This window comes from Struthio camelus, chromosome 2, assembly GCF_040807025.1.
Source record: "Struthio camelus isolate bStrCam1 chromosome 2, bStrCam1.hap1, whole genome shotgun sequence".
Lineage (NCBI taxonomy): Eukaryota > Metazoa > Chordata > Aves > Struthioniformes > Struthionidae > Struthio > Struthio camelus.
In genome coordinates, this window is record NC_090943.1 from 24,804,994 (window position 1) to 24,822,542 (window position 17,549).

General features: G+C 40.0%; 1 protein-coding gene across 4 annotated transcripts in view; it reads left to right on the top strand.

The window, feature by feature from the left end:
- Positions 1–17,549, top strand: part of FAM171A1 (family with sequence similarity 171 member A1) — a 91,976-nt gene that overhangs the window by 43,663 nt on the left and 30,764 nt on the right. For all 4 annotated transcript variants that reach the window (XM_068934691.1, XM_068934690.1, XM_068934692.1 and 1 more), the window contains 2 exons: positions 9,469–9,696; positions 14,990–15,082. In XM_068934691.1, the coding sequence (XP_068790792.1) occupies positions 9,469–9,696; positions 14,990–15,082 (321 nt within the window). The remainder of the gene's footprint in view (positions 1–9,468; positions 9,697–14,989; positions 15,083–17,549) is intronic.

Consider the following 17,549-nt stretch of genomic DNA (forward strand, 5'->3'; position numbering starts at 1 on the left):
AGAATGCATTATTGCGTGTGGCAAGCTAAAACTTTCAAACTCAACTTCCGTCTGTGCTCCATGACAGTATCTTTATATAATGCTGGGTCTAAAATACAGAGTTTGGCAATGAAATGACTTTGTGTCATGAACAGTTCCTGTAGAGATCAAAGGCAGACACAGGTTAATATGTTAATATGACTATTGCTATTCATGAGTTTCATAGGCATGTGAGTTTCAAGTTAATTATAAATGCTTATTTAATCATTTAACAATAGGGTATTGGAGTCTCATCTGGGCATTATGCATACAGCTCTCACTTTTTTTTTTTTTAATTAAAGCAAATTCATACTTTTTTTTCTAAGAAATTAATTTTGGCAGTAATACTCTAGGCTCTAGCAGGTCAGGATGTGCAAATCTTCTTTTAAATGTTGGACAGTTGTGTGATGAACATCTTTATTTTATTATCCTTCAACTGCCCCTCCCTCCCGCTTGAGTACATGGTTGTGGAATAGCCTGGTTGTCACTGGAGATGGTATAAAGAGGTGTCTAAGTTCTTATTCCACATTTTCTTTTGTGACATTTTATTAAAATTCATGTGCATTGTCATCAGTAGATAACGGATCTTGGGAAGAGACCTGAAGAGACCAGTAGAGCACCTGTCTGACCTTCGTATCACCGACTACTGTTTTATTTGGATATCAAATATTGAGACCTTTTAGCTAAACTAAGCCATTTTAGTCCTTTGGAAATTATATCCTCATCCACTGGAGGAACAGCTACAGTGCCAGCAATGCCTGAGACCATCACAGTGGCAAGGGGTGTTAGTGCTGATAAGTCAAACTCTGTGCTGCCAAGAAGGGTGAAAAAACCTCAAGTGTGACCCGCGAGCAGGCTCCCCCACAACCCCAGCTCCTGCTCGTCCGCTGAGGGTGAGGTGAGCAGGATACGTTGATGAGGCACCTGACAGGGGTGTTTCTCTGCAACAGCTAAGAGACTGCGTTATCTTCCCGACGACCGTAACTCCTGTTGTGTCAGATCGCTACCGCTTCTGACAAAGGGCAAGGGAGGGAAGTAAAAGAAAAACCCAGACGTCACGGTCAGTTCTAATTTGGGGGAAAAAATTCCTTCCTGAGTTTTGGGATGTGAGATTTAATCATAGTCATCCTACTGCAAGTGCTCAGAGCACAGAGAGGCCCGTACCAGCAGTCTCATTCCTGCTGGCCTGGAGAGGAGAACAGTGTGTAGCAGATTCAGAGTCCAGTGCTAAAAGGTAGCACCACAGACAACCATTTGGGCTGGCTTCATAAATGTTCTAGAATTAAACATTAATCCTATTAATTCTAGGACTAAACATTGGTTCTAAATATCAATTAAACATCTCAAAATGAAATTAAAGCTGTTCTTCAAAAAAAGACGAAATCTTCTTGTGGTCTCTCGGCACTAGTGAGTCAGTGAATCTCTTCTAATAAGCTGTTCCCTTGTTAAATTACCTTATTGCTAAGAAATTGCACCTGAGTTTGCTCAAGTTCCGTGTACAGCTGTTGGGTCATACTGTATCTCTGTCAGCAAGACTACAAAGTCCACAGCTGTCATTTTCCATAGTTTCCCTATTATACGCTGTGATCCAGCCTTCTCGAAATAGTTAACTGAGAAAGTCGAGTTCTTCAGATTCCCAAGGCTGCTTTTCTGTCCCCTGAATCTTTTCTGTGGCTCTTCTCTGAGCTCTTCCATTTTCTAACTCCTTTTTGAAGTGTGGGCCTGAAAACATGGCCCCGTGTGGCCCTTGCTGGGGGTCTGACCAGTGCTGCGGGAAGCAGAAGTGAGGATCATTCAGCTTGGTGCTGCCCCTCGGTAGGGCCAGGAGCTGCAGTAGCCCTAGGAAGTTCTTTTAGGACCGCTTCCCAGAGCACTGATGTTATCAAGGTGAACTCCAAAGCATTTTTTCTAACTTGCCCTGTTGTTGTGGACTGCTGCTTCTCTCTTGTACTGACCAAAGGGTCCTTTTGCTTGGAAACGTGCTTCTTATTGTTGTTCCCCCCCCCGCCTTTTTTTCCCCCCCCTCTCTCAGACAGAGAGAGACTCTCTCCTTGCATGCACTGCCCATTTAGTAAATACATTTTGAGATCTATCAGAGCTTTACCTGAAATCCATGGTAATTCCATGTAATACAGATTTTAAAATCAAGAACTAGTGTTATGTTAACACAGCTGATTCTACCAGCAAGAGTATTGAAGGAAGAATGTTCACATAGCCAACCTTTTCTTAAAACATGCTGACTGACTCTTTATATTTTTAGTTCCTAATTCTTGTTTGTAGTTTTACATTTTGCTGTCTTGTTATTTTAGCTGGGATCAATGCCAAACTAGCTGTGATCCATCATTGCTTGGGCCTGCCTTTTAACCATTTTTAGCTATTGGAACCATCCTGGCTGTGATCTGATCCTCTGCAATTTATGGAGTTTTTCAGGACTTGTTAGAAGTGTAGCTTTGGTGATTCACTGAACTCCCAAGATAGCTCCTCAGAGTCTCTTTGAGTGGAGGAGGTCTGAGTGCATTGATTCGGAAGTGTTAATCTGAGCAGATGCAAGGTTATGGGCACACTGCTTGTAGGCGGCATACACATAGTTAAAATAAGGGCATCTTTAAAACTCTGTTTTTTCACACCAAGTCAAAATGTTATTTCCGTTAGTATACGGAAGAATTAGAGAGAGGCCTTTCCCCATGTTTGAAGTACTAGCTGTCAGTGGTCAAGCCCTGCTTGTTTTGTCTTGGGTAGGAGCTCAATGAAGCAAGCCATTTCTAGGTAGTAAGCTTCTGGCTCATCACTGTAGGTGAACTCTAGAAAATTCAGTTTTACGTGAAAAGCTGGGTTCATCTAGTCCCAGTAAAAGGAGAAAAGTTCAGATACGATGTCTAAGGGGGATCTTTATCTAGGTGTAAAAGCCTAACTGGTAGGCTGAATCTGTGGGTGCTCAACAGTGGTTGTGTATATTTTCATGGCTACTGTTTTATAGGAGAAGGGTGCTGCTGATGTCTTTTTCACTTAGCCTTTTATTTGACAGTTTTGGTTCCTAACACTCTGAAAGTTCTGTGGATTTGTTTCTCACTTGACCACCAAGTTATGTTTTGGCAATCAGTATGGGGTCGGTTTCTGATGTGACACATTTTTTACACGTAGCTCTTCATCTTGTGAAATTAGCTATTGAGAATCGCTGAATAGGGAATGTGAAATACACATGGAACCAAAGAGTAGAAGCAGACCTTTCATGTCCCATTCCCTGCTTGGTCTGGTTCTGTAGAAGTCAATGATGGACCCTTACCCACGTTGAAAGTTTGGTCGCTTGCAGAAGAGGGGAAAGCTCTATAGCACCAGTGTGTCTTCAGTAACTTCGCTGCAGGTTCAGTCCCTATTTTGAACACATTCTGTCACGGTCTTTATTAAGATCTTCTCCAAGTGTGCTTGCTTTGCCATTCAAGGTGGTACATGTAAACTTACTTTGTAGGTGACCAAGTCAATTCAGTTCAGAGTCTGTGTGTTTCTGGACGGGTTTCATACACACATTTCTTTTTTTCATATGAACTTACTTTACTACTATTTTCCAGCCTTGGTGGTCAGTATAGCCTTTTTGATACGGTACAGTAGAAAGAGATGGTATATTTAAATGCTTATATTGGCATCTGTGGCTGGGGGATGTGAAACACTCCTTTTTCTAGGAAAATGTTTTCCCTTAGATAAACGAGACTCCTATTGTTTGGCTGAGGGAATGACCCTGCACATGGGCAAAAGGTTAAGGGGAGGAAAGGCTTATCCATTTGGCATGTAGGATTCAAAAACAGGCGTGTTGCCAGTAAGCTCAGAGTGAGCGGAGGATGCAATTTTAAATAAGGCTCATAGTGGCATTTTTTAAATGAGCAGGAAGTTTTCCGTCTCTAATCAAGACCTAGGAATTTGCATATCTCTTTCTTTGGTAATATCCTGACATTGTCCATGCATGTGGGACCCCCAGAGGAAAAGGTTTACGAAACGAAAGATATGTGATAACCACTGCCTGTGTCAGCCTGTTCCCAAGGGAAGTTCTCTGTCCAGCAGACGTCGGAGGGAGTCTGCCTAGACGGAGGGGTGTGTGCACAGAAATTGAATTGCAGGATTGGGACCTAAATATTAGCTTGTAATCTTTGACTTTGAATCTGTGTCATGATTTCATGATTTCTCTCTGTTTATTTCAGCATTTGAAATCTGACAGTGTGCCATCACTCAGATTGCTCAGGATTTTTTTTTTCTGCATACTATTATTGGTTTATTTAAAAACAAAAACAAACAAAAAAAAGCAATGCTTTTCAGTTTTCAAGAGTTTGGCTATAGGAGACCGCACTGATGTCATCAGTTCTTAAGGAATTTCTTTCCAAACTGGGAGCTCACAGCAATATCAAGAGGGGTTGTGAGCCCAAGAAATAGGGTTGCGACTGCAATAAGTAGTTGTCTTAAGGTTACTTGTATTTCAGAGGAGTCAGTGTAGTTCGTAAAGCAGATGGCACAGGAAGGATTGCTCTGAGAAAGTTTGGACTTAGTAAAATCTCAAAAATCAGATTAAAGAGCCAGATGGGATTCTAGGTTGGAGTGCTAACATGTAGGGCTCTTTGTCTTTTTTATTTCCCTTTCTCAAATGATAGCTTTGGAGATGCTGGTTTTCTTTATATAGCTGACAATAAATGCAGTACTGAAAACTGGGAATTACACTTAAGCAGCTGTTTTCACTGTAAGTAGTAGTTTTGGTTTGCTCTCATTTGAAAAACAAATAGGATGTGATTGCTGAAGATGAAGGAAGAAAAATACAAGAAAAGAGATCTAGGATAGAGTTACTTGCTTGAACACCCACGTACAGCAACCTTGATCTCTTCATGGGAGTTTAACCCTGTATTTGCTGTATTGCCACTTACCTGCTTTTTCCTTTGGGATAGTTGAAGCCAGAGTTGCAAGGTTTTCCAGGTGGCTTGCATTATTTAATTTTTATAAAGGAACTTCTATTATCTTCAGTTTTAGGCAAGGACATGCATTCTTCTGGCTTGGACACAAAACATCACCAGAAAAGTATAAGGGCAGGACAGGTGCGCACTGGTGGTGCGGACAGTTACTGTGGCCCTGCCTATGCCAACCTGAGAGCCACCAGGGAACTCCACACAAGGCACCTCGGGTCTGAAGCAGCCACATGCACAATCACACTGTCCTAGCCAGGAGCGAAGTGTATCAGACGGAGCTTGCAGTGTGAACCTAGCCTGTTGTGGACCTGGTTGGCCTGTTTCGGGATGTGAGATGGACCACAGCTGCCTGGAGTGAATCCATCAGCTTGGGGTTTGCTGGCTCGGGCATCTCTGCTTTGTTGCATGGTGAAGAAATACCAGCACTGTGCACCTTAATTTCCCCCTCCTCCCTCCAAGACCTCACTTTGCAAAGAACAAAGTATATGTTAATTCAGATTTTAATGACTGAATATACTAGCTTTTGTAAATTAAAAAAAAAAAAAGCACGAAACTCTATTAATTTTGTGGAAGAATGAAGCAAACTTCTTTAGCAGTTTGTGTTCTCTGAGTTCTTCTTGCACAGTGCTCTTGGTTCTCTGCCACCATCATGTTTCCAGCTATGTAAAGTCTTCTTTGAGTCCATGTGGGTTTAATTCTGACAGGGCTCCTTGCTATGATATTCTGGTAAAACTCAATAATAATGCATCTTCTATATTCCCATTGTTTTGCTGAGAATACCAAGTAAAAAATTTGCCAGATATTTAAAGTCTTTATTCCTTAACTCATAGTGAGTCTTCTAAGCAGCTTTTTCTAATTAATACTTCTAGCGTATCTAATATTTCAGTCTAGAACCTACTTATTAATTTGAAGTCAGACTGTCTGATCTTGGATCACTTGCTGTCCTTACTCTGCTTCCTTTTACCCCTCTTTGTTCATCCTGTTCTTTAAGCAAAAGTGCTTGGATGTCTCATCACGTTTTTGAAACTGACTGTACAGTTTAAATTTTCATAATAGTTTCTCTTTTTATAGTGTTCTTATCGCTCTCACTGTTTGAGAGGGTTTTCTTCAAAAATTTCTTTCCATTTTAAAGCTTGTAATCGTTCTGTTGCTGTGGAAATTGCTGTGATAATGCCAGTTTAGTGTTCATGGCTTCACTGCTGCATTAGGTGAGAAGAAAAAGGGGCTGTTGCATGGGAGAAAACCCTGGTTTAAGCAAGTATACAGTTCACACGTATGTCAGTGAAGATAACACATGAAAAGGAATTAGGGCTGTTCAAGTGTCTAGGATTTTCTCTACCTTTTCAGGGGGAAAAAAAGTCTATGTCATAAAGGAGGAGGAGAAAATAGCCTGGTAATCTCATGATTGTGGTTTGGAACACCATGCTTGGAACAGCAGGTGTCAATCTTCCATCTTGAGTGATGGCCTTCACTGTACCTGTTTGAAAACACAGTTTTGGAGACCCTCATCCTTTCTTACCAGAAAGAGAAGGATGCGGAGAGAAGCCTTTATATAAAGAGTTGTAGGGAGAAGGAAATATGAATTGAGGGTCCTACTGGAGATACTCATGGCTGCCTCTCTTTTCTGAGAGAGAGAACTTTATATGTATGGATAAATTAGTGGGTTTTTTTGGTTTTGTTTTTGTTTTTACAGTCTTCATCACTTGATCAATTTTTGTAGTAGTCTCCATTCTAGAATTTCAAATGTTCATAAATTAAGTAGTTTGGATATTTCTGTTAGTTTCTAATCCTCATCCTTTGTGAGTATGTAATATTGTAGAACTTTTTGGTGCCTTGTTATATGTGGCTGTTTTAGAACAGGCTATACTTTCATGTCGCTGAAATTGTAACCACAGCATTCAGCTTGTCCTATTTCCTTGCTTTTCTTTTAATACATGACCCAATATTGTTAGCTGCATCTGTTCTTCAACATTGTTTGCTAGGCAGTTCAAAAGGTGGAAGCATTAACGGCTTAGCTACCTAGCTTTGGATCTTAAAAATACTTGTTCCTGAACATTTTGCAAATAAAAGCTTGTATTGCTTTTTGCCCCACTGTTTATAAATACATATATAATTTGTAAATATATAAATACGTATGCATTCCTGCCTTGATTAATATGGCTGCCTTCCATGTGTACAAGATTTCAGAAGTTGTTTGGTGAACAAGGCAAGGTTTCTAAGGAGGCATTCTATACATATGCACCGGAATATATGTATGTACACTGTTTTTCATATATGTTGTTTTCTTTGACTACTAAATGTAAAACTGGGAACAAGTCCAGAACTTTTAATAGCTAAAATGTATTTCATGCTGATCCTCTCTAAATTGGCATTCTTCATTGCCAAGCTCTAAAGTGAGGGTTGTGATGATGATGAATTTCTCTAATGGGATTTTTGTTCAGGACTGTCTGATATTTATATTTTCTGTACTCTAGAATTCAGACAGAAGGTCTGTGCTTATAAAAGGGCCCAACATTTTTCTGGCGGAAATGCCCTTAGGAAAGAGGTGTTGATATTTTGAAGGGTTGCATTAGATCATGACATCCTTTTACAATTTTACATTATTATGATATATTTCTCGGAATACTCAGTTGTATCATTTCACTATTGAAATTCGCAACAGAGATTTTTATTAAGTTCTTATTCTGCTTGATGTTACGTCTTGCTGGTTGAATGCCTGCATATACCAAAATAACTTCTTAAAATCCTAATACACAGTAGTAATGTAACAGAACCTAATCCCCAGTACTGTTCTGCCGAAACTAATGTATTGTTTTTTAAATATACATGAAAATAAGGTCACGCTCTCTTTTCTGGGCAGCCCATGAAGAAATGAGTTGCACGTGGTATGTGAGCATCTTGCTTGTTAGTGGCTGAATTCCCCTAATGCAAAGAGAGGCGTTTGCAAAGTATCATCTTGGTGCCTTGGGGAAGGCAGTAAGCTGAGATAGGGGACTTCACAAAAGAGCAGCAGTGTGTCCTAAGGTGAGGGCAAGAACAGGAGAAAAGGATGAGTGTGAAAGAAGAGGGAGGTGTTAGGTACGCATTTAGGAGAACGAGGAGACTTTGAAAGGAAAATATCCAAAAAGCAATTTAGTCGAGTTATTGGCCCATTGCTAGTTCTTTCAAAACAGCGTTGCACATAAGTCATAGTTACTGAAGAAAGGCAACAGCTGCTACTTTAGAGCATGAGGCAGAGGAACTATCGTAGGGGCAGAAAAATTACCGTAGATGTAGAGGAATGCCTTTCAGAGGGACTGTCTTACACAAGCCACTACGCTTCATGTAACAAAAGTATTGTGACACAATGCATGATTTAGTCATAGGAGTGCCTTGAAGTGGACAAATATTGTGCATCTGGAAACATTTAAACAAGTAATTAGTTCCTGGAAAAAGGGCAAATTAGTCAAGTAAAATGTAGTTCATTGTGTTAGCTTCTCACTGCCTGTCTATAATATGTACAGTTCTGCTAACGGCCTCGACAGTGACTTTTTTTGCTTCTGGCGCTCATCAGTTGTGAATGAGGATGGATGATACATTGGACTCTATTTCAGTACGGATAACCAGATACTGCTAGGTGGCATGATACTTTTGCTTCTTTTGGAAAAGGGGTCAGTGAACAGGGAGGGAGGGGGATGTTCTTCTCTCTCTCAGCTTTTCCCGACTGCTAGCACTCTGTGTCCAACCTGGTCGTCTTGTGCATGGAGGACAAGGTCCTGTCCCTGTGGGATTTCACTGCCTAGAAGAGGCCTCACAGGAGCAGTTCTGGGCCAGCTGGAGCAATCTCTCCCACTGGAGTTTAAAATCTTCTACTGTAATGCAGCCCATTCCTCCACCCACTTTCTTCCTGAGACCCACTCACCCCTCATCACAGCAGATCTCCTCTGATCCTCTGCTGCACAGAGAGAGAAATGTTTGTGGGAAGGGGTGAGAGAGCACAGTCCGCTTCTACCTTTCCTTCTTCCCACTGCTGCTGTGCTGTTGAGGTGTGCTGGGGAGAAGTCTGGCTGGAGCAGAGGTGCAACAAGGCTACAACCTTAGAGAAAAGTTGCCGAACTGTCTGTGCCTAATAAGTATGTCGTGTTTGGTAGCACGTGCATTTAGAGTCATGATGCTGCCATGGGATTGACATCACAGGCAACGCTACCTGCCACTCGTGGTGCGCTGCCCAGCAGCGTATAAGTAATAAGTGGAGTATATATATGCCTCTGTAGCTAGAGTTAGCACAAGGGCAATAATTCAGGAGCAGTATAAGTGATCTGCCTTGTGACAGAACCTGCAGCATTTCTAAAGAGCAGCCACCTGAAACAAAGAACTGCAAGCCAGGAAAGAGGCAATTCTTGGCACCAAAGGTCAGAGGATAGCACCGAGCCCTGTGTCTTATGGTCATTGGTGTGCTAGCATGTTCTCAGGGCTGCGTTGGGCAAAAGTTTTTTCTGACAGTAATTGCTATGGTTGTTTGTCGTTACAGAAGTAACGCTGAAGGTCCACGTAAGTGATGCCAGCACACATCAGCCAGTAGCTGAAGCCTTCATTGAGATTTTTACCAACCAGATTTCCATTGCATCTGGAACCTCAGGAGCAGATGGCACTGCCTTCCTCAAGTTTCAGTATAAGTTGGGCAATCAGCTGATAGTGACTGCTAGTAAACATGCATATGTGCCAAATTCTGCACCATGGAAACCTGTAAGATTGCCTGGTAAGAGATCTTTATTTTTGTTCTGAGGTAAGATTTTGCGTCTAAAGGAAGTTACACAATTTTATATGATATGTTTTAATGCTTGCTTGCAATCCTGGGTGGGAGAAAGAACATCTGTACGGTTTGAAAATGCAAGGTTTCTTCCTCAGTTAAACAGTGATATCGGGGCTGTGCAGAGTTTCATGTTACTCCTCGCTGTTCCTGACACAGTGCTACATCAGTTTTCAAACAACTGTCGGTGCTCTTGTAGCTCCACAGAAAATACAAATCTGCTCCAGATTTTTCTTTATGGGGACTCTGTTTTCCAGTGCACTGTCTCAGCAGCTCTGATGTACTAACGCATTTCACTCCCAAGTATACCAACAGTGGTTATACTGTATGTTACAGTTTGCCAAGCAGTCCTGGGTTTTCACTTCTTGGCCATGTCTCATAGGTCAGTTTTAATCTGCAGTTATGTTATCCAGCTGCAAAGATTCTCTGTAACATAATTAGCATGGTTTGTTTCTTTAACAGGGAAACAAATAATAATAATAATAATTCTTCCATGTAATTTCTTGCCTGAATGCCTCAAAATTCTGAGAAAAGTAGGAGTTACACTACATTATCCCTGTTATGCAGGAGTGGAAACTGAGTCATGAAGACTGTGTGTGTAGTACTAAATGGAACAGGCTGAGGGTGGCTGTCTGACCCTGAAACCTTACAACAAGATGAAGCTCATATCCACCCAGCTTTCATCTGCCTCTCCTCTAATCCTCAGCCACAATTAGAGTCATTCTGTCCCAGCAGCTCCTGGAATGGTCCCAGGCCTCAATACAGCACCTCAGATTTGCTAATTAGCACAGGCCAAGCTATGCTAGGTTTTAAATATACTGATAAATCCAAGCTCAGAATTATGCTCTTTACTTACCTGCGTTCACTTGCTGCAGATAAGACAGATTTCTTCCACATGTTCACTACCATATTCTGCCATATTCTTCAGCTACCTAACGAGGCTATAGAGAAGATGGAGCCAGGATTTTAGGAGCACAGAGACGAAAAACGATTAGTAACTGAAACCCCTCAAAGCAATGAGAATTCCAGTTAAGTAAAAGGCGACAATTCTAAAAGGAGACAATTCTTTATATCAGTGGTAGTCAGATTTGAACAGGTTGCCAGAAAGGCTGTCAAAACTCAGCTGAACAAGCCCCTGTTTTGAGCTGAGGTTGAGCCAGGTCCCTTCCAATGCTAATTATTTTGTGATTCTATTTAGAAATTTCCTTGATGATTTTTCTCTTTAAATAAGCTGAGGTGCCAGCTTCCTTAGCATACTTAATGTACTTCCTTAAGACATAATTGTGTATGATTAAAGCATGCAATAGCCTTTTCTTGCCTTGTGCCTCATATCTTTCCTTCTCCCCCGCCTAGATCTTTTGAATGCAACATACTCTTCCATGGATCTGGGGTTTGTTTGGTTTGCTTTTTGTTTGTTGTCTTTTCTTAAATATTGATTTTTGAGGGAAGGGAATCAAACATGGCACTATTGTTTTGGTTAGTCACTGAAGTTTGAAGAGCTGTAATTGTATACACAGTTTCCATGAGATCTTGTTTTTTCCCCCACAGCTGAAATGTGAGCTTAATTCAGAAAATAAAGATTCCTTTCACTGTCAGTCTGCCCCCATTGAAATTGCTAGACAGTTTGTCATTGATTTCATTGGTGGTAGAACCCTTTCTTTTGCTTTCTGTACCTTGAACTTAATCCATTCTTTGATTATAGAAACAAGTTACAACTTGATACGTGTTCTTTGAATTACTCCCTAAAATGGACATGGCATAGTAGTTTAGGCCCAACATAGTTAGACTGTTGGTTTTTTTTTATTGTAGAGCTTCAATGTTTATAGTGCTTAAAAAACTTTCCAAAAACTATTTGTATTTAAATGTCCTCCTATGATGCTTATAACTGCCACCGTATAGAGGTTTTGAAAGACATGACCTTCTTTTTTTTGTCGATGATGACTTGTTTTATTTTGTTTTTAATCTGGGTTGAATGCTGGGGAATAAGCAGCATATTTAAATCTTGATTTTTTTGCAGTGAACAGTCTGGGCACGTGGTTACCGCAGGATCTTTGTTTCTCAAAAATGTCATTTAATAGTAGTAGTTGTCATCTCATAGATAGGCCATACCAAGCAGTGTTCCACCCACGTCAGTGGTTTAAGTTAATGTGCCAGACTGTACGCTGTGGTAAATGAAGTATGGACATGGTTCCTTCCACCGCCTCAATGTGGAAACAATAACCACAAGCAGGGAGTAGGTCTGACAGCTGTGGAGCTGTAATGTTTAAAGTGCCGTAACAAGACTTTGCCAAAGAAGGGGGATTCTTTCGCTGGAGTGTGTAATCTTAGACTGGAAAGCTGCGCAGCCACTTTTGATGTTACTGTAGTGACTTTAAGGAGCAAGCATCAAGGGTTTTCTGTTTTCATAATTGGGCAGAAATTAACTTTTCTAAAATCAAACGAAATAATGACTAGGTCTTTACCACTTAAGCAGGAGGATTATTATTTAATTAATGAGAAATGATAGGAGAAAAAGATTAAGATCTTTTTTCCCATTAAACTATTTGTCAGGAGAACCCTGATTCCACTTATTAACAGTTCATTAATTTAACATCACTTGAGTTGATGAAGTGTTCATAGTGGAAGACATGCTCAATATCATTTTTAGCTATAAATAGAGGTTTCTTTTTTTGTCAATGATTTAGAAGACAACAAAATTACGACTGTTAGTCCATGGCTAGGACCTTGAGGAAGCTTGGGAGACTGGTGAGCGATGAAGAGAGAGGGTCACGAGGCAGCACAGTTCAGACTTGTTGGTAAGGTAGAAAACAGGCAAGCAGTAGTTTTCACTAGGGTGAAATGCAGTTCTAGGAGCAGAGAATGCTCCTTGTATTTCTGGGAGAGAAGAGCTAATTTGGGAAGCAGTGACTCTGCAGAAGACAAATGACTCGTGTTAGATGAGCAGTTGAAAATAAGCTCCTGAGGTAGCACTGCAGCAAGGAGGAATAATCTGATCCTTAGCTGTAAAATAATAATAATAATAATAAAAGGAAATTCTGAGGAAGACAAAGTGTGGTATCTCAGCAGTTGTCATTGGTGCAACCACTTCTGGAAATCTGTGTCCAGTTCTGGATCCACGGTTCAAGAGTGTTTTAAACTGCAGGGGTTTGAGAGTATCTCAAAAGTGATTAAAAGATTGGAAAATAGGGCTTATAGAGAAGGAACTTAAAGTGCTTCATTTATTTCATTCATCAGAGAGGAATTCTTGGGGTGACTCGATCATAGTCTGTCAGTACCTGCAAAGCAAACAGGAAATGGGTAAGAGAGATTTGTTGTGTCTATTGGACTTATGCGGAAGAAAAAGATAAAATGACTGGAAGTCAAACCTCAGTAAATTTTGATGGGTAAAAAGGCACGCAGTTCAACTGTCATCGTAATTAGTTACTGAAACATTCAGATGTTATGTTATCTTCTTTACCACTGGACACCTTTAAAAGCAGATTTGGTAGGGTGGGTTTTTTTGTTTTTGTTTTGTTTTGTTTTACAGCTTAGTTTCTAATTTAAGAGCAATTATTGGATCTAAATTAGTAATTAATTCAGAGAAGGCTGTTTTTATGTGGGTGTAAGACTAGATCATCGTAGTGATCCCTCTGGCTTTAAAAACTGGCTTTATACCTTTGTCATGCTGAGAAATGATAGTGCAAAAAAGCCCAGGGGAAGTTTAGAGGTTATCTGCGCGTTCTGGCCTGGCACATATAGAAGAAGAGGCTGGCATGTTTTGTTGTACTGAATCCCCCAGGGTATCTAAATTATATTAGCTTTCTTTATACAAATTAAATTATTGGTGTAAAAACAGATTTTGCTGCCTTAATCCTACTTACATTAGACATCCTTACTTATGTTGATGCATGTGTACATTTTTTTCAGATGTAGAATGTTTGAAAGAAAATTATCAGCTGTAATTGCAATAACAACTTTTTAGGTTTTTTCCTTATATGGTTTTAAGATAATATTTTAAATGGTGATTCTTATTAGGGTATTGCTCCTATCTTCTCCTTTCTCCTGTATTTCTCATACACACTAACATTTCTAATCTTTAAAAAGTGAGTAGATTTTTTATAACAAAAATAGTGAACAGTCTCCCAAATTGTTTCTATCATCTGTATGGTCTCTTGGATCAAATAATATGTATTAATTTAGAGGGAATTTATAAAGCGCCAGAAAATCAGAAGTGCTTGTGCTGTTCTTTCATTATCAGATCTGGAAATGTGTTCCTCAGCTCGTGGTCACTTTGGAATAGGGTGAATGCTTTCCACATGCAAATATGGGGTACTGCCCATTCATCAAAAAAGATGAGTCTACATTAATTTCTTCCTCTCCTTCTGTCTGTAAAGCCATTCAGGGAGTGGAGGCAGATCTGCTTCTTAGTATTTCCATGGGTGCATGAGTCAGTTGTGCTCAGTGGCTAGTTCTGTACATATTTCTGGTCTTCTGGGTCTAAAATACTTGGCATAAAATTGTATCATATTTTTGCCCCTCCAAACATGCGTGTGCTTGCATACACAAACACCCTCCCCACATACATCTAAGGAGTGTCTATGTCAAGGGCCTCCTCTGCCCTTGGACATACGTTTCTTGCAGCAAAATACCATTTGTCTGTCCCCTTTCTTAGCAGTGGTGGAATAACACTAGTTCTGCTATATATAGAAGTTCTGTAGTGTAGGTGGTGACTCAGTAAAGACATGCTGTATTTTAAAGCAAATTATTCAGATTTATTCATCATACTTTGCATTTCTATATGGCTTTTTATGTAAGCACCTCTGAGTTTTAAAAAATTAAATTTCATTAAAATCTTCCTGAGGTAAGTTTTGGGTTTCTTTTTTTTTTCCACAAAAAAAGAAATCAGTCAGACTGCGTTAGTATTTCACTCGTCTTTATGTAATGACAAGTCATTTGTGGAGTTGGGAATCATAACTCAAAACTCTGCTTTCCAGTGCGTTCTTCTGTATTTCAAATTCATATGCATGACTTTGTCAGGAGTCAAAAGTGTGGAGTATATTGTTTAGGTCAACAGAAATTACTCTGGCAATGAAATTATTTGGTTCAGAAAATGCACTTTGTTTCTCTCATGTATATGATATGACTTTAATAGTTTGGGTTGCCTGTTTTTGAAAGAATAATAGAAGAAAGTAAGTTCTCTTGTTGTTGGGTTATCTTTGCAAGAATTCAAATGTATCGTACTTAAACCACTTCTCTTCTACAGTGTTCTCTTCACTGAGTCTTGGCCTTCTTCCTGAACGCTCAGCTACTCTAATGGTCTATGATGATGTAGTCCAGATAGTCTCAGGATTTCAAGGTATGCTGACCTGTGGAAGTCGGAACGGAAATGTAAATGACACTTAAAACTGGCAGCCTGGTACTTTCTGAACTCTGTACAGTGGGTGAGACCAGGTTTTCCTGTGAAATTTCTGTGGGTTCCCTGAGGGATGTAAGGCCAGGCCTCTCCTCTGTGGGATGGTTTTACTGAACTGATTAATAGCAAAATTCATCCGTAATGAGCGTGACTAGGGAATTTTAGCTCCTTATTAATAAGTAAGTTTGAACTTCGGTGTGGCAGTTGAGAGCTAGAGATTAAATTTCTTTAGTTATCTGTTAGATGTTGCTTCATCTAGCCTCATCTAATCTTTTTTCCAGTAAACATTTTCTGATGTTGTTATTCGGTAAGAGTTTTCTCTAGTTTTAAATTGTTTCTTGCTTCCTACTGTGAATGCCTTAGAAATTTAAAGCTGTAGGTGCATTGAAAATTTCTCATATATGCATTGTTAGATAGCATATATAAGCTTGGTTTTCTTCATTACTTCCTGTGGATCCCTTAGCAGACCGCCTGCAAACCCACATATTATGAAACCCCCTGTATTAGAAGAATAAGGGTTGGAGCCCCTTTTCATAAGGCCAAACACAGGAGTAAAAGCAACGTCAGTATCGGACAGTTGAACAGTGTGCATTTCCTGATTTGCACAGTAGAAGATTAAAAGGTTCACTTAGCAGGGATCCGAGCGATACTTAGCCCAGTTGGTCTGATATACTGAGGTAAGTCTGTTAACCAAAGAGCAGAAGTTCTTCAAGATACCTCAGTATCCCGAAACACGGGGTCCTCCTTCCTGTGAGCATTCTTATTATGCATAAACTGTGTATTAGTTTTTCACATGCAGTATGAATACCATCATTTTGAACTCTAGCAGACAGTTAATAAACAGGAGACTACTACTTTCAATAATACTTATAAGATAACCTTGTTTTATCTGAAGGAATATAATATGATTATGCCTTCCTAACATCTTTTATTATGGTTACAAACCATCTAGACACAATAGGCTTTTCATTAATGAGAGCACTAGATATGACTGAAGCTGAAAAAGCACTAAACAAATTATGTAGCTGCTGGAACACTCAGAAGGAGCTACATAGCAACACAGCTGTGGTACATATATTCTGCAGTTTGAGAGCTGACATTATCTAATGGGGTAAATTAGATGGACTATGGAGTATATTAAACCACAAGGGAATCCAGTAGACAAAACATGAAACGTTGTTTACCAACACTATTCTGCTGTAATGGTGTATTAAATATTCTTACTCAAATATTATTATATTATGCAATTCCCTGGAAAAGAAAAATCTTTTCATTTTTATTCCTTCCTTTCTTCAAAAACTGGGGAGTATTAGAGGGCTAGAGGGACATTTAACAGCTAAGTGACACTCAGGGATATTTTCCCCACAGTCTTGCTCCCTTCAGTGAGTGTCTTCAGGATGTTCCCGATATTTTGAAATTAGAATGATATAACTGATTCTTCCTTCATGCTGGCATAGCAGAGAAGGAAAAAAAGGAAGAAAATGTGACCCAAAGTTTTCTAAGAGTTGGAATTTATTTGAACTCTCATTCTTGCATAGTAAAAATTATTTTGTGGGACCAACCCACGCTCCTTTTCTTGGGAATTCTCTTACAATGAAACCTAAATGAAAGGCAGCCTAGACATTGTACCCACGTTTGAATGGGACCTCTATAATCCTGATCCAAAATCCTTGTGACCTAGTTTTTCTCTCTGTTACTCTTTCAATTTATCCCTAGTAACTTTGAGCTGCTTCAAAAGAGATGATCAGGAGTTACCAGAGTGCCAAAATGAGAACAGAACAGAACTCATTATACTAGGAACAGGCTGGCAACACTGGTGTTTAAAGCACCAGAGGAAAAGAAAGGCCTGTCTAGTACAGTAAGTTTCTGGTTGCCTTTGAATAACTAATCAAGCAAGCAACTTATTATGCAATTGAGAAGTTTGTCTGAGTTGACGCAGCCAACTTCATTTTTTGGGACGGTATTACAATCCACTGCTGTATTCTGACAGTAATTGCGAGGGAGGGAGTTTGCCAGCCACTGAGTCGTTTAGGTTATGTAATACCAGCACAGTGAGAAGCTCAAATTCAGCTTTCAGAGGGTGCATGCAGCATGGCAGCTGTATGGCTACCTATCTCTTACATGTGAGCAGTTAGAGCATGAGTTGATTATACTTCAGGTATTACTTCGCATAAATTGAGGCTCAAGCAACAGTGTGGCTCCACATGGCATACACCCAGCGTCTGCTCGGAGGTGCCTTGCAAGAACTCCTTGAGCTGGTATATCCACCTTGGCGTCATCCTTGCTGATGTGCATCAGCAAACTGGAAATGGCAGCAGTGGAGTCACAGTTGGTTTATTGGCAGAAGGTTGCTTCAAGAAGATATAGTCAGTGCCCAGAAGTCCTTCCCCTCGCACCACCTGCCAAGTGG